The 21,809-nt window shown below is 43.5% G+C and overlaps 1 protein-coding gene across 2 annotated transcripts in view; it reads left to right on the forward strand.

Annotated features, from left to right (window-relative positions):
• CHD6 (chromodomain helicase DNA binding protein 6) overlaps window positions 1-21,809 on the forward strand; it is a 219,871-nt gene that overhangs the window by 83,301 nt on the left and 114,761 nt on the right. For both annotated transcript variants that reach the window (XM_077459181.1, XM_077459182.1), the window contains one exon: window positions 14,529-14,676. In XM_077459181.1, coding sequence (XP_077315307.1) covers window positions 14,529-14,676 — 148 coding nt within the window. The remainder of the gene's footprint in view (window positions 1-14,528; window positions 14,677-21,809) is intronic.

Below are 21,809 nucleotides of genomic sequence, written 5' to 3' on the forward strand. Positions count from 1 at the left end.
CCGGCTCTTAGTCCCAAGCTTGTATTGTATCTTGTCAGCGATGGTAACATACCACTAACATGCTTGTATACCACTGATAACATGATGTCTAGCTAGGGTAAGAGTAGGAGCTCTTTCCTGTGAGTTAGTACACAGGCTGTTTCCATAGGCTGGTGTACACTTTTTTTATTTTATTTTTTTTTATTTTTTTGGGTAACTTCTCTTTCATGGGGAAAAAAAATAACAAAAATATTGTGTTCAATTGCAACACAAGTCATATTGTAAATAAATTTTGTTAAAAATTACCTTTCATTTTCAATCTGCAGCATTGCAATTTTCTGTAAAATGCAATATGGTAACCTGCAGGCATTCTGTATACCGATGGTGTAAAGCACTTTTTCTCAGCCTCAGTCCTCAAGTACCCCCAACAGGCCATGTTTTGAGGTTTCCTTTATCTTGCACAGGTGCTTAAATCAGAGTCAATGGCTTGGTATTTTGGACAGCTATTTTATCTAAGGCCTGTTGGGGGTACTTGAGGACCAAGGTTGAGAACCACTGGTGTAAAGAACGCGCCCTCCCCCAGAAAATGTAATTTCCTGTGATTGGCTTATTGATTATGCCAGAAGTCTGCACTAAAATACAAGTCAGATTTTGGGCATCCCCTGCAAACAAATATTTTGATGTGATAACTAGGGATCGACCGATTATTGGTAAGGCAGATTATTGCAGGCCGATATCAGCATTTTTAAAATGTTATATGCATGTAAATTTAGTTTTTGCCTCAGAACAGTAGGGGTTCTGAGAGTTAATTACATAGGTTGGCCTTAACATCAGTCTGGCCAGGTTGTGTTTGGAAGTTCTGCCTAGTCATGTGAGCGGTGAAGCGCACATGACAGGCCAGAACAATGCCTGGTTGGATGTTTGGGTATCGGCCTTCTCAGAGCCAATCAGTGGGAGGGCTGGGGCCTGCTGAGGAGTCTGGGAAGGGGTACTTATGAGGTGTGGGTCACGTGTTGGCTAGGAGAGTTCATGAGGCCCGTGTGGTCTGTTCTGGTTCCAGGACCGGGGTAGCCCCGTGAGGGGTCCCGGTTACGGGGTGTTCGACATCCCGCCACATGTTCCTGTCAGAGGCCCCTAATAGACCGGCTTGGTCTGGGGTAGGGATCTGTCTGTTCCCAAGTCTTGGAACCGGCTGATCCGAGGCGCAGTAATTGAGGGAGGATTCAAGGTGTCCGGGTGTGCTCTCGGCTTGGAAGGGCACCACAGCTCACGGAAGTGACCAGGGGAGGACTCTTCAGAGGAGGGCCGGCAACTGGCATCCTGGGAAGTGCCTGGTTACTGAGTTGGGAAGGACATTGACGAATCCACACTTTTCCAGTACCATTGAGGAGATGGAAAACGTTCCAGGTACTGAGGAAAAAGGTTCCTCTTCACCCTTAGTTACAACTTGTACACGTTTGTAGGATTGTTTCAAGTTTTGAGTCAACGTGCTGACTGCCATGATCTCTAGCTAGAGATCTGTTCAGCCTTGAAGTACCCAGCTGCGAGTGGCTACTCTCTGGGTGGAATTAGAGACTTTATTAGACTTGCAGTTCAAGGTGCCTGAGTTCTTCACCCGTACCCTCTGTTCCCATGAGAGACTGTGTTATTGGATGTTAGTACTGCAAAATAAAACCTTTTGAAGGGACTTTATTCGTGTCAGTGTTCAAGTCGTTGGGTATCAACCCTGGGAACCCCTAGATGTGGAAGAGCAGGCCAGGAGAAGGTAACTGGTAAGCCCAATATGTCAAGGCTGCCCTGCAACGGGTTATGACCGCTACAGTAAAGTAGTTCTCGGCACACTCACCCAGCACCCCTCATTTGACAATTTGGAAGAGGAGGCTGTGCGACATCATATGGGCCACATGATAAAGATTTTGGTGAATCCGTGACGGGTAAGTATGACACCTGGATCGCATGCTGGGCGAGGTCGTCAAGGTGAGATGAAAAAGGATAACTGACCTTTGCTATGCTTTGCAGTAAATTGTCACATGCATGTTGCGTTAAGACGAATCATGTCTTTTTGAATGGGGGCTGCCAATGTATCCCAGGACACCAAAAACCAGTCCAGGCAATTTTTGCGTTTTCCTGTTTCCGGTGGTCAAAACGTTCCTATCCTGACGTGATTTTTCTGCGTTCGGGAGAGGGAGGTTGAAACTCACCTAAACGCAGCAGCTCCTAATTTCTGCTAAAAGCCTATTTGTACATTGACTCGTAGGCTTTTATGGAGCTGAGTTTAGGAGCTTTGGCAAAACAAACGCTGCCAGTGTAGGCTAGTGTACGTGAGGCTTTCGGCTCTGTGGGTGTATGACTGTAGTATGAATATCAGATGGCAAACTTTTCCAGGAAAGAGACTGCTGTGAATGTTTCTATGATGGTTCCAAGTCTGTTTATATATGACAGTGCTGTGTAAATTTAAGATGGAAATCACATGACAAGACAAATGTCTATTTCCTGTCTTATTGTCCCTGCAAGTTTGCTGTACGTGTCATGGCTCCCAGTCCTTGTGTGCAGGATGACATAGTTGCTGGCAGTCTGCCAAGCCAGCCTGGCATTAGTAACTGCAATATTAAATATCTTCAAACTGTCCTACATGTATGTAATGGACTTTGTGATCTACTTTTAGATGTTAGGCATGTCCTCCAAAGGTATGAGTTCTTCATTGTTTGGGTCTTCTTCTTTTTTTTTTTTTTTTTTTTTTTATATCAACTGCTTCCCGCCCACCATATGGTAAAATGACAGACGGGCAGGAGCACTTTCCTTCTGGAAGAATGTCATATGTAGTCTTCCTATTCTTACCATGCATGAGCTCTCACGGGGGCACTTAACGTGGCGATCGGTGGTGTGCTATGTCCTTGGGACACAGGGCATCACCGATCATGGTAAAGACCCTATGATGTAAGCTCTTTACCATATGATCATCTGTGTCAAATCACAGTGTAAACAGGAAATGCCAGTTATAGGCATTCCTCTTGTCACCCTGACAGCACAAGGAGAGGAGAGCTGGTGTTCTGTCAAAGTGCCCCCCCCATCAGATAGTGCCCGGCCTGAAGGGAGCATGTGGCGTGCATAAAAGCACAACAGCTGATTTTAACATCAACTGATGGCGAGATGGCGCAGGCACACAATAGCCGACAGAATCTTTATTTTCTGGCAGATTGTGCCCCGCGCTCCTGTGGCGAGTTCATGTCCATGATGGGCAGATTTCTACACTTTGTGGGCGGAATTAGATGGCCAGTGTGCCCATCACAAAGTTTTATTTTCTGCCCACAAGAAATTTAAAAATCCGCCCAACACAAAGTTATATGTTTTGCAGCACTGCCCATCTAATTCTGCCCACAATGTGTAGAAATCCGCCCATCATGGACATGAACTTGCCACGGGAGCGCAAGCCACAATCTGACAGAAAGTAACGATTCTGTCGGCTATTGTGTGCCCTCACTCTAACGGCTGATGTTAAAATCAGCTGTTGTGCTGTTACGTATGGCACATGCGCCCTTTAGCCCCGGCACTTTTTGATGGGGGGCATTTCTCAACAGAACACCGGTAAGCTGCATTCCTCAGTGGGAACATCTGCACTAACAATCAAGGCACTGATCATCAGTGCTGCCCATCAATGCCCATCTGTGCTGCATATTGGTGCCTCCTCATCAGTGCCAGTTAGCGCAGCCGCATCAGTAAAGTAGAAAAATTACTTATTTACAAAATTTTATAACCGAAACTAAAAAAAAAAGTTTTTTATTTTCATTTGTTTAGCAAATATAAAAAACCCAGTGGTGATTAATTACCACCCAAAGAAAGCTCTGTCTGTTACAAAAAAAAGATATACATTTTGTTGGGGTACAACAACGCATGACTGGGCAATTCTCATTCAAAATGCGACAGCACTGAAAACTGAAAATTGGCCTGGGCAGGAAGGGGGTGAAATTTCCCAGTAGGCAAGTGGTTAAAGCAGAACTGCGCTGCATCTGAGCACCACAAACCAAAAAACGCTTTTTAATTCATTTTTAACATTCAAAGTAACCTCACCCATCGATGTCTCCATGCTTTATTTTGCTGCGAAATCATTTTGAAAAACACCCCTAGCATTTCTGGCCATAGTCATCTTGAGTAAGGGCAGATGATTCATGTAGCAATTACTTCCTGGAATCCATCTACACTTAGCTAAGGCATGCAGGGAGGAAGGGTGAGCTTGGCTGAGAAAACCCTGCATCCTCTCCTGGAGACTGAGGGGTTTATGACATAATTTGCCTAGGACTGAAAACCAGGAAGAAACTGAATGAAAGGAATATAAAACATAAAAACAAAAACAACTTATCTATTTACTATTGCTAGCATCATAAGGATTGTAACGACTTAACAACCAGCCCATAGCCGAATGACAGCTACAGGGCGGTTACTTAACTCTGGGAGGACGTACTATGACGTCCTGCCAGAATTCCGCTCTTCCGTGCCCCCTAGGGCGTGCACTCAAGAGCATCCGTGACTGGACCCGGCGCATCACGGTAAACGGCCACTCATCGCAGCCATTTAACACGTGATCGCTCTGTCAGATGACGGAGCGATCATTTGTAAACAAACCGGCGTCATGTCATGATGCCAGTTCCTCCCTCCCCTCTCTGTACCACTCGGTACAACGCCCTGCCAATACTCTGCAATGCCTAGCATTGCCCTGCCAATACTCTGTAATAACCTGCAATACCCTGCCAATACCGAGCAATACCCTGCCATACTTGGTGATACTCTGCCATGCTCGGCTGTACTCGGCCTCTGTATGTGGCCAGGCTGTGGAAGTCTCGCATGTGGTATCGCCGTACTCAAGAGGAGTAGGAGAATCTATTTTGGGGTGTCATTTTTGGTATGTACATGCTATGTGTTAGAAATATTGTAGAAATGGACAACTTTGTGTTTAAAAAAAAAAGAAAAAAAAGAAAGCATTTTAACCACTTCCCGCCCGCCGGCCGTCATATGACGTCCTTGCCTTTGTGCGAGGATATCTGAATGATGCCTGTAGCTACAGGCATTATTCAGATATCGGATTTTTCAGCCGGCGATTCCCTACACCATGAGAATGATCATAGCAGCTGTTCCACTGCTTGTTTGTTCTTATGGGAGGCGAGAGGGGACGACCCCTCCCCCCCCCCCTCCCACTGCCCTCCAGTGCTTCTGCCGACTCGCCAATACGATCAAAGCCAGAATCGTTTTTTTTTGTTTTTTATTTCAGTCTTCCCAGTCTAGAGGTGAGATGTGGGGTCTTATTGACCCCATATCTCACTGTAAAGAGGACCTGTCATGCCATAATGCCATATTCCTATTACAAGGGATGTTTACATTCCTTGTAATAGGAATAAAAGTGATCAAAAAAAGTATTTTTGGGGAAAAAAGTGTCAAACTAAAAGTAAAATGAGCAAAAAAAAAAAAAATATATATAATTTTAAAGCGCCCCATGAGCTCGCATGCAGAAGCGAACGCATACGTAAGTCCCGCCCACATATGAAAACGGTGTTCAAACCACACACGTGAGGTATCGCTGCAAACGTTGGAGTGAGAGCAATAATTCTAGCCCTAGACCTCCTCTGTAACTGAAAACATGTAACCAGTAAAAAAATTGAAAGTGTCGCCTATGGGGATTTTTAAGTAGTGATGTTTGGTGCCATTCCACGAGCGTGGGCAATTTTGAAGGGTGACATGTTGGGTATCTATTTACTCGGCGTAACTTCATCTTTCACATTGTGCAAAAACATTGGGCTAACTTTACTGTTTTTATTTGTTTTATTTTTTTTAAGCACAAAAAAAGCGTGCGAAGAATTGCAAATACCTTGTGAGATAAAAAGTTGCAACGACCACCATTGTATTCTCTAGGGTCTTTGCTAAAAAAAACAAAAAAAAAAAAAAAATATATATATATATATATATATATATATATATATATATATATATATATATATATATATATATAAATAAATGTTTTGGGGTTCTATGTAATTTTATAGCAAACAAATGATGATTTTTACTAGGGCTGCAACTAACGATTATTTTCATAATCGATTAGTTGGCCGATTTTATTGTTTCGATTAATCGGTTAAAAAAAGGTAATTTTGCTGCGATTTTTATTTTTACATTTTTTTTGGCCATTTTGTTGTTGAGCAGATTCAAAAACACAAATTGCCGGAAAAACGTATTATTACATGCTTTTCTGCAGCTTCTCCATTGAAGTATATTGAACCAAAAAAACAAAATAGCACTGTTTTGTGTTAAAAAAAAAAAAAAAAAAAGAAGTACTTGTCTTTTCCAAATACAGCTGCTTTTCCAAGCAGCTGAAAAAAATCATGGATATGAACGTGTCCCATAGGAAACAATGTAAATGAACTGTAGTGTGTTTCTGCAAATAGCACCAAAAACACAGAGGTGTGACCCAGGCCTGAGATGTTTAGTAACATAATGGGGTTAAAAAAAATAAAATTAGTACAAAAAGAGCAAATACTACTCTAAGGGGTTCATTTTTTAACCACTTTCAGACCGGACCATTTTGCTGGTAAATGACCAGAGGTCTTTTTACACTTTGGCACTGCGCTGCTTTAACTGGTAATTGCGCGGTCATGCAATGTTGTACCCAAACAAAATTTTCGTCCTTTTCTTCCCACAAATAGAGCTTTCTTTTGATGGTATTTGATTGCCTCTGCGATTTTTATTTTTTGCGATATAAACGTAAAAAGACCGCAAATTTTGAAAAAAAATGATATTTTCTACTTTTTGTTATTAGAAAAATCCAATAAACTCAATTTTAGTCATACATTTAGGCCAAAATGTATTCAGCCACATGTCTTTGGTAAAAAAAAAGTCAATAATTGTATATTTATTGGTTTGCGCAAAAGTTGTCACATCTACAAACTAAGGTACGTTTTCTGGAATTTACGCAGCTTTTAGTTTACGACTGCCTATCTCATTTCTTGAGGTGCTAAAATGGCAGGGCAGTACAAAACCCCCCCAAATGACCCCATTTTGGAAAGTAGACCCCCTAAGGAAATTGATAAGTGGCATGTTGAGCCCATTGAATATTTTATTTTTTTGCCTCAAGCGATTGAATAATGACAAAAAAAAATAATTTTTATTTTTTTTACACAAAGTTGTCACTAAATGATATATTGCTCACACATGCTATGGGCGTATGTGAAATGACACCCCAAAATAAATTCTGCTGCTTCTCCTGAGTACGGGGATACCACATATGTGGGACTTTTTGGGAGCCTAGCCGCGTACGGGGCCCCGAAAACCAAGCACCGCCTTCAGGCTTTCTAAGGGCGTAAATTTTTGAGTTCACTTCTCACTACCTATTACAGTTTTGAAGGCCATAAAATGCCAAGATGGCACAAAACCCCCACAAATGACCCCATTTTACAAAGTAGACACCCCAAGCTATTTGCTGAGAGGCATGTTGAGTTCATGGAATATTTTATATTTTGCCACAAGTTGCGGGAAAATTACAAACTTTTTTTTTTTTTTTTTTTCACAAAGTTGTCACTAAATGATATATTGCTCATGCATGCCATGGGCATATGTGAAATGACACCCCAAAATAAATTCTGCTGCTTCTCCTGAGTACGGGGATACCACATATGTGGGACTTTTTGGGAGCCTAGCCGCGTACGGGGCCCCGAAAACCAAGCACCGCCTTCAGGCTTTCTAAGGGCGTTACAGTTTTGAAGGCCATAAAATGCCAAGATGGCACAAACCCCCCCCAAATGACCCCATTTTGGAAAGTAGACACCCCTAAATTTAGGGGTACACTAGTGAGACTAGGTAATAAATGGCGGGTGCCCTGAAACTATAAAAAATAACTAACCAACCAGCGTCACCTGTAACAGTTATATGGTGATCACTGGTGAAAGGGTTAACTAGGGGGCAATCAGGGGGCTTTATGCGGTAGTATATGGGGGTCCCTGGCGCTATAAAAAGCTGCGGCGAACCTAAATACCTACCGCCCAAACTAGCGTCACCTGTGACACTAATACAGCGATCAGAAAAACGATCGCTTATTAGGCTGGGTTCACACTGGAGCGATGCGGGAACGCCACGAATGCGCGGCGGGTTCCCGCATCGCATGCCTCCCGGCGGCAGTTCACACTGCCCTATGCGAACTGCTGGGAGTGTCAGTGAAATGTTACTGACACCCCCAGATCAGTTCGCATATCGCAGTGCGATCTGCAAACTCGGACCGCATGGTGTGAACACCCATGCGATCCGATTCTGCTGCGGGCCAAAAAAAGGGTCCCGTGCGGCGGGTGCGGCGGGTGTGGCGGGTGCGGCGAATGGCTGAACTCGAATCGCACAGAGATCGGATGTGATTTGCACTGCAGTGCGGTGCGAATCACATCCGTTCTCATAAACCGCTGCAATGTGAACCCAGCCTTAGTGACACTGGCGACGGGGGGTGATCACGGGGTTAAACCTTTATTGGGGGGGTTAGGGGGGGTACCTTAGAACTAAAGGGGGCTAACCCTAACTGCCCTAACAGTTATTAGTCACAAATGACACCCGCCGGGTGATCAGGGGGTTAAACCTTTATTAGGTAATAAATGGCGGGTGCCCTGAAACTATAAAAAAATAACTAACCAACCAGCGTCACCTGTAACAGTTATATGGTGATCACAGGTGAAAGGGTTAACTAGGGGGCAATCAGGGGGCTTTATGCGGTAGTATATGGGGGTCCCTGGCGCTATAAAAAGCTGCGGCGAACCTAAATACCTACCTGCCTAACTAGCGTCACCTGTGACACTAATACGGCGATCAGAAAAATGATCGCTTATTAGGCTGGGTTCACACTGGAGCGATGCGGAAACGCCGCGAATCCGCGGCGGGTTCCCGCATCGCATGCCTCCCGGCGGCAGTTCACACTGCCCTATGTGAACTGCTGGGAGTGTCAGTGAAATGTTACTGACACCCCCAGATCAGTTCGCATATCGCAGTGCGATCTGCAAACTCGGATCGCATGGTGTGAACACCCATGCGATCCGATTCTGCTGCGGGCCAAAAAAAGGGTCCCGTGCGAATTTGCGGCGGGTGTGGCGGGTGCGGCGAATGGCTGAACTCGAATCGCACAGAGATCGGATGTGATTTGCACTGCAGTGCGGTGCGAATCACATTCGTTCTCATAAACCGCTGCAATGTGAACCCAGCCTTAGTGACACTGGCGACGGGGGGTGATCACGGGGTTAAACCTTTATTGGGGGGGTTAGGGGGGTACATTAGAACTAAAGGGGGCTAACTCTAACTGCCCTAACAGTTATTACAGTCACAAATGACACCAATGCAAAAAAAAAAAAAAAATGACATTGGTGTCACTGTGACTGGGGGGCAGGGGTAATTGGGGGGGTGATCGGGGGGTAAAGGGGGGGTGTGAGTGTGCCTGGCATGTTCTACTGTGTGTGTAGAGTGTTGGTGCAACTCACCGATCCGCTCTCCTCCGTGTCGGAACGAAAAATACCGACACGGAGGAGAGAATACATCACTTCCTCTCCTGTGTTTACATTACAGGAGAGGAAGTGATGTCACGGGGGATTTCTATTCGTCGGGAGCGATCGCGAGGGGGTGCCAAGAATGAATGGCCGCCCCCTCATCCCGGATCGCTCTCGAAGAAATGCCGACCGCCGCAGGCACCGGGGGGGGGCCCGATCGGGCCCCCCACCCGCGGGCAGGCAGGGACTTATATATACGCCCATATGCCTGCCCGTGCCATTCTGCCGACGTATATCATCGTGCGGCGGTCGGCAAGTGGTTAATATGAGACAGTGAAAGTAATATTTACAGTAGAGATTTGCTCTTTTTGTACTATAAAGGGCTAATTTTAGTTTTTTTTAACCCCATTATGTTAGTGGGCGATTAATCGATTATGAAAATAATAATCGATTAATTTCATAATCGATTAGTTGTCGATTAATAGATTAGTTGTTTCAGCCCTAATTTTTACATGTAGGAGAGAAATGTCAGAATTGTCCTGGGTGCTTCAGAACACCTGACGGAGCTCTCTGCATGTTGGGCCTCTGTATGTGGCCATGCTGTGCAAGTGTCTCACACATGTGGTATCGCCGTACTCGGGAGTAACAGCAGAATGTGTTTTGGGGTGTAATTTGTGGTATGTATATGCTGTGTGTGAGGAATAACCTGATAATATGACAATTTTGTGGGGGGGGGGGGGGAAGGAAAAAAAGAATTGTGGGAAAAAAATGACAACTTCAAAAAACTCATCCTGCCTTTTGCTAAATACCTTGGAATGTCTTCTTTTCAAAAAAGGGATATTTGTACTTTTCTGGCATGTTAGGGTCTCAAGAAATGAAATAGGCCGTCAGTACTTCAGGTGTGATCAATTTTCAGATATTGGCACCTTAGCTTGTGGACTCTATAACTTTCACAAAGACCAAATAATATCCACCAATTTCTACTTATTTTTACCAAAGATATGTAGTAGTATAAATTTTGGCCAAAATTCATGAATAAAAATGACTAATCTGCTAAATTTTATAACAAACGAAGAAACGTTCATTTTTTTTTTTTACAGAATTTTCTGTCTTTTTTTCTTTTTATAGCACAAAAAATAAAAACCCAGCGGTGATTAAATACCACCAAAAGAAAGCTCTATTTGTGTGAAAAAAAAGGATAAAAATTTCATATGGGTACAGTGTTGCATGACTGAGTAATTGTCATTCAAAATGTGAGAGCACGAAAGCTGAAAATTGGTCTGGTTATTAAGGGGGTTTAAATGCCCAGTGGTCAAGTGGTTAAATAGTCAATGATAAATGAGAGCGTGAAATTCCTCTTTTAAGTCGGTTATTTTAAACACTTTTAAATTTACAAGCTGATAAATTGATCGTTTATATTTGTCTCAACATTTGTATCAAATGGTTTTACAGTTTATGGCCCATTCACACCAGCAGGCACTCGTTATGGTCTATATAACGCACAAGCACTGGATGCATTGTGTAGAGGCAGTGCGATGTGGTGTTGCAATACATAGTACTTTCTTTTTAGAAGTGTGTGTGTGTTTATTATTAACCACTTCAGCTACAGAATATTTTACCCCCTTCATGACCAGGCCATTTTTTCCTATTCGCCACTGTGCTGTGTTAACTGGTGATTGCGCGGTCATGCAACACTGTACCCAAATTAAATTTAGATAATTTTTTTCACGCAAATAGAGCTTTGTTTTGGTGATATTTGATCACCACTATTTTTTATTTATTTTTTGTTTATTATATAAGCGAAAAAAGACTGAAAAGTAAAAAAAAAAAAAAAAAAACCATCATTATTTACTTTCTGCTATTAATCATCTCCAATAATAAAAAAAAAATCTAATTTCATGAATTTAGGACAAAATGTATTTTGCTACATATTTTTGGTAAAAAAAAAATCCAATAAGCGTATATCGATTGGTTGGCATGAAAGATATAGCGTCTACAAACTATAGGGTAAAAACTGGAATAAAAAAAATAAAAATGTAATACTAGTAATGGCTTTTAGGAGCGACTTATAGCGGGACTGTGATAGTATGGCGGGCAATTTGACACTTTTTTGAGAACCAGTGAGACTAATACATCAGTGATCAGTGCTAATATACACTGACACTGTACTAAAGACACTGGCTGGGAATGGGGGTTAACATCCAGCAGCAATCAAAGGGTTAACTGTGTGCCTAACAATGCTTGGTGCATTTACTTTGTGCTGTTTTTACAAAGCTATGTGCTGGTTTTTATTCTCTGCTTTGCAGGAAAAAAAAAAAAGCGGCAGGACAGAGCTCTGCATTGTTTACATTCACAACACTCTATCTGGTCATCCTCTTTTCAAATCGGCGGATCCCGTCCGACAATGATCGGTCGCTGATTGACTTTTGCTGTGACTAATCAGAGCACAGCTGGGTCGGTGAGCATGCGTCTCCTACCCAGAAGAGCTGGATCATGCAATAGGGTACGTGATCCTGCACAGGAGAGCTGTTTTGCTGCCACACTTCTATGTGAGGTGGTCGGCAAGGGGTTAAAATGTCACAAAAAAACTTTATTCATCTCTGTGCACAACAGTGCATTGTGACTACACGCGTTGTTGTGTGTTTCATAAACAGCAGACATGGTGAATTTTGTATGCAGTGCACCTCTATTATGTGAACCGGACCCACAGAACTGCTTTGATCAACACAAGGACTTAATGCACCTGGTGTGTATGGGCCCTTAAACTTTTAGTACAGGATGCATCTGTAACTAAGGCCCCTTTTCACACTGGGACTGTGGGTGCGTTGGTCGTAATGCGCCACTATTTTTAGTGGCGATTTACCGTCAATTTTGTGGCGCTATTCGGCCGCTAGCGGGGCGCTTTTACCCCCCCTAGCGGCTGAGAAAGGGTTAAAACCACCGCAAAGCGCTTCTGCGGCAGTGCTATGCCAACGGTATAGCCGCACTGTCCCATTGATTTCAAAGATGCTGCTAGCAGGACTTTTTTTTTAGCATCCTGCCAGTGCACCGCTCCAGTGTGAAAGCCTTCGGGGCTTTCACATTGGAGATACAGCAGCGGCTCTTTCAGGGTGCTTTGCAGGCGCTATTTTTAGCGTTATCGTGCCTGCAAAGCGCCCCAGTGTGAAAGGAGTCTAATAAGAAATCCCAAGGCTAGCTGCATGCTTGTTGGTTGCCTCTGTCTAAATGACTTATCAAAATGGTGTGCCTGCTAGGAGAGAGCTTATTACAACATCAAAGCAATGTTCTGCCCAAAAAAAAATGAAAAGCCATCAGCTGCACATACTGCAGCTACTGGCTTTTAACAATAGGTCACTTGCCTGTCCTGAAGTCCAGTGATGTTGGCACCGCAGTTTCCATCAGCTGTTGGGTGCTGCCGGCGCTATTGCGGGTAAGGGTGCTTACTTACGGCTTCACGCCGGGTACCTTACTGCGCATGCCCCGCTACTCTCTCCTATTGGCCCGGCGACAGGGAGAGGAGGAGGAGGGAGCCCCGCGGTGATGTCATGGGCCGCGGCTCGGACTCCTGAAGTCAAAGACAGATATCCGCTCCCCCCCTCCCCTCAAAAGGAGCCAATTGTGACACCGGAGGGGGAGAGGAGACAAATGAGCGGACGTTCCACTTTTGGGTGGAACTCCGCTTTAAAAAAACGATCTGAATCCTATATGTAAACATCGGTTTCAACAGGCGAGTCCTGTAAGGAAATGGGTGGTGTTCAGCAGGAGGGCCCCTATATATACTGCCCCAAGCTGGGAAGGGTGGGAAGGTGTTAAAGTGTATTTCCATATTTGCAGCCAAATTGGGATATCACCTACCTTATATTGGTTGCATGTTGCCATTCCTATAGCATAATTTGGTATAACTAAAGGCAAATCGTTTTAGTCTTGTATAGGTTGGAGAGGGGTTGGAACACCTGTCAGTTTTTATTGAGATTCACCCTCTTGTTCTGTTTACTGTTATCACTGAGAGTAAAAGAAAGCCCTGAACTTTGGAGAATGTTTGTTTTTTATTTATTTTTTTTCCCCCACTTACGATTTGGGGTTATGGAATTGGAAGTGAAGGTCCGAATAGGTCACAGATGGCAAAAAGACCTGACCGGGGTTTATGACCCGTCCTTTACTCTATCCAAAATGGGGGAAAAAAAGGTATTGTCTGTAGTTCTACTTACAGTAAATATGTAAGCAGCATTATTTGTTTAAGTGCTGTTTGATTGCTGAAACTAGCTTTCTCCTATATAACGTTGGGGGGGGTCATGGAGTTAAAGTGGAGTTCCACACAAAAATTAAACTTCCACTTTTTGAGAATCCTCCCCCCTCCGTTGTCAGATTTGGCACCTTTCAGGGGGGAGCAGATACCCTAATACAGGTATCTTGCTCCCACTTCTGGGCATAGATACCTGTGCCACCCATGGGTATGTACGCCACTTCCTGGAGCCACACGGGTCCCAGGAGAAAGCAGGGAGCAGTGGGAGTTGTGCATGCGCAGTAGGGAACCCTTAAGTGAAGCCGCAACTCTGCTTTAATGTTTACCATAAATAACCCTGGCTGTACTGCCAGAACTCCGTTGTAAACCAATTTCAACACTGTCTTAGTAAAAAGGCTTAACAATCTTGAAGTTTGGATTCCGCATTGTATGTTAATGAGGGGAAATGGACTCTTTCTCCACTTTTGTTCGCCTGAAATTTAGAATAGTTTGCAGTCGATGGTATAGAAAGGTCAAATATTTTAAAATCATTTTCACTTATGCCGTTTGAAAAGGAACACATAACAAAGATAGTGGGGTTTCTCAAATTGTACTGTAAAGGTGGAAGTACACTTGAAACTGCATATTTTGAGGAAAGGAGGGCTACATTGGAAACATCTGATTGAGCAGATCATGAAGGTACCACTTTGGTTTATTTGCTTGGGAATGGAAAAGTTCACTTTAAAATGTAATGGCCCTGCCTTACTGTATAACATTTTATATTCTTAGATTTTGATGTTAAAAGGCCACTTACGTTGCATGTTGCTTTTCAGCAAAGAACCGGGACCAACACCAGTAGAGAAGAAGAAGAAAGGGAAGAGGAAAGCAGAATCCTATGAAGAAGGCATGGAGAGTGACTTGTCTATGCTGAACTCTGCATGTCCGAGCACAGAGGAGTCTACAGAGTCGCTTGACAGCCAGGTACCATAACAAATCCAGGTTATGTATAACAGATGGTGCCAAATATTACCATTCGTAAAAAAAACGTTGGTTTTTGTACAACACAGAGTAAAACATTTCGCATATAAAAAAAATGCAATCTAATTTTGAAATGCACTGCAACACATTAATGTGAAACGCCAGGCAAACCGCTAGATATACATTGGAAATACATTTTTCTATTTACTTTTTGACAAAAATATTTTAAATTATGCACAGCAAGTCTTGTGATATGAGGATGAATAAACATAGACCTCACACACCGCAGTGGAGTAACCAAAAAAAATCTGTGTAGAAAATAAAGCAAGCAAATGTAATAAAAGAACTATTAATGATAATAATGGTAATAATAATATTAGAGTCCACTCCTTGAGAAAGATCCGGTGTGTGAGTAATAGACACCCAGTGACAGTCCTTCATACACTGTGCAATGCTGTGCATCCACCACCTTCTAGGTTATAGGCTTACCAGATGGCCAGTACACAGGGCTTATCTCCCAATAAAGGGTATAATGATATCCCGTGGTGTGGCTCCCTGATGAGGGAGTAGTGGATCCCACGTCCCCCTTTACTGTCCTGGGTCTGAATGCAGGTGAAAAATTAATTGGACCCGGGGAGAGGCTGTGTGAGCAGTCTGTTGTGAAATGCAGTGAGTGTTTCCCTGTTTCAACCCGAGCCAACTAGAGAAGTTGGTGGGCCCCCTGCCCTTGGGGCCATGTGCACCGCACACATGAATGATACGCTACTGCTTCTTGGGCATCAGTGGGACCCATGGTAGGACCGGCTCTGCTAGTGTATACCAGGCTTAAGGGGTAAATTTACTAAAACTGGTGCACTCAGAATCTGGTGCAGCTGTGCATGGTAGCCAATTGGCTTCTAATCTCAGCTTGTTCAATTAAGCTTCGGCAATACAACCTGGAAACAAACTGGTTTCTATGCAGAGCTGCACCAGATTTTGCACTCTCCAGTTTTCAGAAATAACCCCCTATACATGTATTCAAGCTGTGTATTTAGTGTTTGCCTGGAGTGCATTTGAGTTAAGTATACCCAAGGGATTTTTATGAGCAACTCCATAAGCAGAAATTACAGAACATCATCTGTGGGAAACGTCCTTACACAGACTACAAGTGAAACAGATGAATAACTTTTTTTTTTTTTTTTTTTTTTTTTTGGTGATAACTGACTTTTATTGATTTTCAACAAGGATCCAGAACAATAGAATATGTCAAGCATACAAGCTGTAAATCTTGGGTTACAACATTTTGCAATGGATTTTGATTCGAATGAAGACACATTCTGGGAAAAATATAAAGATCAATAAAGACTGACTTAGCAGTTCATTGTAGATCTATAAGAAATGTTCGTTACCTGTTGAAAACACAATTTGTCTTCTGTTGATAGGCTATTTTCTACTACATCAATCATGATAGTATATAGTAGTCTAGTCTTAGTGGCTTAAAATGGCTAGGGTAATCAATGGAAGCATTATCTACACTTGACATCATTGTAGGGAAAGCGCTAGAGAGAAATGAAGGGGAGAGAGTGAGGAGTAATAGTGCTTGAAGGGGAAAAGAACACTGTAACCTTTCCATTGAGCCGGAGCCACCTCTCACTTTGATTCATATCCGCATCGAGACCTAGGCTCAATCAACATCCGCCTGGAAGAAAATCACCTGGCTTTTAGGAAAAAACTCAAGACCTTCCTCTTTTAGCAGATGATCAAAGCTCGCCACAGCGCCTAGAGGCGATTCAGTTCGCATTGTGCGCTATATAAGTATTTCATTCATTCATTCATTAGGCAAGGTATCTTTATCTAAGTTGCCATAACTTTACTAGGTATGTGTCATCAGACCACCCTGGGTTCATCTGAGAATGCAGAACACTGCACCATGCCATTACATGGCAGTGTCCTCTGCAACATTTTGTAGCCTCCCACTACTGGAGGAAGAGGCCCCTTGGCACATGACCAGGCAAAAAAACATGTTGCATGTAAAAAAAATCAATTTTTATTTATTTCTATATATACACACACACACGCCGTCCATCCAGAAAGTATTCACAGCACTTCACTTTTTACACATTTTGTTATGTTACAACCTCATTCCAAAATGGATTAAATTCATTATTAATTCTACAAACAATGCCCCATAATGACAACGTGAAAGAAGTTTATTTGAAGTCTTTGCAAATATATTTAAAAAAATAAACAAAAAAATCACATGTACATAAGTATTCACAGCCTTTGCTTAAAGCGGGAGTCCGCCGGGACTTTAAAAAAAAAAAAGCCAGCAGCTACAAATACTGCAGCTGCTGACTTTTAAAATAGTGACACTTACCTGTCCAGCGCGCCCGCAGTGTCGGCACCCGAAGCCGATCTCTCGATCGTCTCTCAGGTGCTGCCGCCGCCATCTTGGGTATGGGAATCAGGAAGTGGAGCCTTTCGGCTTCATTTCCCGGTTCCCTACTGCGCATGCGCGAGTCGCGCTGCGCAATAAGGATGGACCCGCTGCCTCTGGGATCTGTGTGTTTCCCAGCAGGCAGCGTGGGGACTTTCGGAAAGGCCCTTTCCGCAGAGAGCTATCCCGGAAGTGGGTGCAGATACCTGTACTGTACAGGTACCTGCACCCCCTCCCCCCTGAAAGGTGCCAATTGTGGCGCTGGAGGGGGAGAGGGTTCCGATGAGCGGAAGGTCCACTTTAGGGTGGACCTCCGCTTTAATACTTTGTTGAAGCACCTTTGGCACGAATTACAGCCTCAAGTCTTTTTGAGTATGATGCTACAAGCTTGGCACCCTTATTTTTGGGCAGTTTCTCCCATTCTTCTTTGCAGGACCTCTCAAGCTCCATCAGGTTGGATGGTGAGCATCGGTGCACAGCCATTTTCAGATCTGTCCAATTAGGTCCAAGGTTGGGCCACTCAAGGACATTCACATAGTTATCCTGTAGCCACTTCTTTGTTGTCTTGGCTGTGTGCTTAGGGTAATTGTCCTGTTGGAAGATGAACCTTCACCCCAGTCTGAGGTCCAGAGTGCTCTGGAGCAGGTTTTCATCAAGAATGTCTCTGTACATTGCAGCATTCATTTTCCCTCAATCCTGACTAGTCTTCCAGTTCCTGCCACTGAAAAACATCCCCACTGAAAAACATCATGATGCTGCCACCACCATGCTTCACTGTAGGGATGGTATTGGCCAGGTGATGAACGGTGCCTGGTTTCCTTCAGACATGAAGCTTGCTATTCAGGCCAAAAAGTTCAAACTTTGTTTCATCAGACCAGAGAATTTTTGTTTCTCATGGTCTGAGAGTCCTTCAGGTGCCCAAACTCCAGGTGGGCTGTCATGGGCCTTCTACTGGGGAGTGGATTCCGTCTGGCCACTCTACCATGAGAGCTATGACTAAGCACCGTGTGCGGTGTGAAACATGTCAGCGGCTGTGCAGTTAGTCTGTTTACCAGCTTAGATGCTATGATTTTAATTACATTTTTGAAATAAAGTTGAATAATTCGGAGTGCGGCTATCGAGCTACATCTTTTCTACTTCTGGCCACTCTACCATACAGGTCTGATTGGTGGCATGCTGCAGAGATGGTTGTTCTTCTGGAAGGTTCTCCTCTCTCCACAGAGAAATACTGGAGCTCTGTCAAGGTGACCATCGGGTTCTTGGTCACCTCCCTGACTAAGGCCCTTCTTTCCCAATCTCTGTTTGACCAGGCAGCACGCTCTAGGGAGAGTCCTGATAGTTCCAAACGTATTCCATTTACAGATGATGGAGGCCACTGTGCTCATTGGGACCTTCAATGCTGTAGAAATGTTTCTGCACCCTTCCCCCGATCTGTGCCTTGGTACAATCCTTTCTCAGAGGTCTACAGACAATTCTTTGGACTTCATGGCTTGATTTCTGTTCTGACATGGGCTGTTAACTGTGGGACCTCATATAGACAGGTGTGTGTCTCTCCATATCATATCGAATCAACTGAATTTACCACATGTGGACTCCAAGTTTTAGAAACATCTCAAGGATGATCAGTGGAAACCTATATATAGAGGTGGGGTAGAGAATAAAGCTAAATTGGTGCTTTTTGCAAGTCCTCAAGAAAGCTTCAATCTTGTCACCTAGCATGTTTGATACTAAGAGACCTGGCCTGTTGGCCTGTCTTGAAAACGCGTGCCCTTCATTGCTGGCCAATAAAAGTGTTTTATTTTCTGTTTTACAAATATTGAGTCTTTAGGTAATACCCCAGGAAAATTGTACAGAATGTTTAGTGCTGAATAACTGTAATCTATTACCCAAAAAGGGATGACGACCACAGTTCAGATTTATTAATTTAACTCCATTCTGGACAATATTTGCTAAAAATTTGCCAGCGCTTTGCCCTTGCTCACCACTGCCACCTTTTCATTGCTTCCTCACTACTCTGCTCAGTCACTGGGATCAAGCATCAACAGCCTTGTATAGTCATTGTATTTGGAGCTTACACAGGGCCGAGGACTCTGCCCACCCACATGTGGCAGTGAATCAAGTACTGGTGCTGTCACACTGATTGAGTTGCCTTCACCTCCTTACGTTAAAGTACTGGGTATTTTCTTTGCTTTTGGCAGCTAAATGGCTTTACATTAAAGTCTAAAAAGGGTAATTTTTGTATTTTTATTTTTTTCTTCAATGTGAAAGAGACAGTTTCCATAGGGTTGGCCACAAAATGTCTGTACATAACTTAATTTGCCAGAAAAACCTTTAAGCCGATTTAGAGAACCGTGAATCTAGGCAAGTTTTTGCTATGCACTCTTTAACTTGAGATCCAAGTTTGGGCTTTGGCACAACACTGTGTTATTCAGGAACTACCTTACTGATGCTGGGATGGGGAGCTTTATGTTCGATCTCATCAAGAAGTGCCTAACTACTTTCTGTCCACCCATTATACATAAAATGGACGGATGGTGCACTACTGGGCCAGGTTGTTGTTTTAAAACATACCGTATTTATCGGCGTATAACACGCACTTTTTTCCCCCTTAAAAGCAGGGGAAAATCGTGGGTGCGTGTTATACGCCGATCCCCCGAAATTCTGAGCCTCTGGGCGGCTTTCGGCCGTTCTCGGAAGCTTTCTGCCACCGAGAAGAGCCGAATGCGGCCGAAAGCTTCCGAGAACGGCCGACGGCGGCCGAGAAGAGCCGAAGGCCCACCGAGAACTACCGCACGCCGCCGAGATACACATCTGGCTCTGTATCTCGGCGGCGGCATTTTTAACCACTTCCCGACCAGCGCACGACGATGTACGTCGACAGAATGGCACGGGCAGGCATATTGGCGTACAGGTACATCCAATATTCAATGCCGCCCTGCCATCGGGAGCGCGCCGGTCGGGACCCCCGTGAGTCCGGTCGCGGGACCCGCGGACTTGATCGCCGCGGGTATCCCCGCGATCGTCTCGCGGAGCGGCCGAATGGAGGAGATGCTGTGTAAACAACATTTCTCCATTCTGCCTAGCAACTAGTGACGCTGATCTCTGCTCCATGTGATTGGAGCAGAGATCAGTGTTCACTAAATGAAAGCCCAACCCCCCCACAGTTAGTAACACGCCCCTAGGAACACTTAACCCCTACACTGCCACCCACTAGTTTACCCTTTCACTGCCAGTGTCATTTACACAGGAATCACTGCATTTATATAGCAGTGATTACTGTATAAATGACAATGGTCCCAAAAATGTGTCAAAAATGTCCGATGGGTCCCCCACAATGTCGCAGTCACAATAAAAATCGCTGATCGCCGCCATTACTAGTAAAAAAAAAAAAAATAATAATTAATACAAATGCTATAAAACTATCCCTATTTTATAAACGCTATAACTTTTGCGCAAACCAATCAATAATCGCTTATTGCGATTTTTTTTTTTTTTTTTTTTTTACCAAAAATATGTAGAAGAATACGTATTGGCCTAAACTCAGGGAAAAAAATGTTTTTTTATATATTTTTGGGGGGTATTTATTATAACAAAAAGTAAAAAATAATGAGTTTTTCTCAAAATTGTCGCTCTATTTTTGGTTATAGCGCAAAAAATAAAAACCGCAGGGGTGATCAAATACCACCAAAAGAACGCTCTATTTGTGGGAAAAAAAGGACGTAAATTTTGTTTGGGAGCCACGTCGCACGACCGCGCAATTGTCAGTTAAAGCGACGCAGTGCCGAATCGCAAAAAGTGGTCTGGTCTTTGACCAGCAAAATGGTCCGGTCTGCAAGTGGTTAAAAAATAAAATAGACACGGCTGCAATGGGGGACACTGCTGCAATGGGGGACACGGCTGCAATGGGGGACAAGACTGCATAAGGCTGCAATGGGGGACAAGACTGCATAAGGCTGCAATGGGGGACAAGACTGCACTGGTGGATAAGGCTGCAATGGTGGACAAGGCTGCAGATGACACTGATGGGCATATAAATGTAAGTTTTTTTTTTTTTTTTTTTTTTTTTTTTTCCCTTAAACTTGACTCCTAAAAGTTTTTTTCCTTAAAATTCCCTCCTAAACTTGGGGCGCGTGTTTTACGCCGATAAATATGGTAATTTCAAAGCATTCTTCTGTACCCCCTAGTGTGTGCACATGAATATTGTACTAAGAATGCAACTGTCCATTGGACAGTGCAGTTCACAAATAGAAGACACAGAACCACTTGATTGCTGTGACCAATCACAGCGTCACGCAGTGTCTGTGGTTAGCCAGCATTCTTTTTCACAAATTATTTGAACTTAATTTGGGTACAATGTTGAATGAATCCATTCACATGTCAACACAGGGTGGTATTGTGGACACAAGCTTATAAACTGTGCCCCAACCTAAAATCAGTAATTTGATTTGGCAAAAAGAGAATGGACTTTAATGGCAGGACAAACCTTGTATCTGTTAAAATGTCAACATTTTATTTTCCATATCAAAAAAAGTTAAGATTCATTCAATTTACATCACATACAAAAAATGACTGCTGGTACAAATATCAGCCCTGGTGAAAGATGGGTCTTCCAATGAGGGTATTGGAGCATGGGAAGGGACAGTGCCCTGAACCAGCTAATACATGGGGGTAACCACTTTCAGGGGTGATGAGGTCAAGCTTGCAGTACAGTGTTGAATGG

The sequence above is a fragment of the Lithobates pipiens genome, unplaced genomic scaffold (genome assembly GCF_037356315.1).
Source record: "Lithobates pipiens isolate NorthernLeopardFrog02 unplaced genomic scaffold, aLitPip1_a1.2 Scaffold_28, whole genome shotgun sequence".
NCBI classification, from domain to species: domain Eukaryota; kingdom Metazoa; phylum Chordata; class Amphibia; order Anura; family Ranidae; genus Lithobates; species Lithobates pipiens.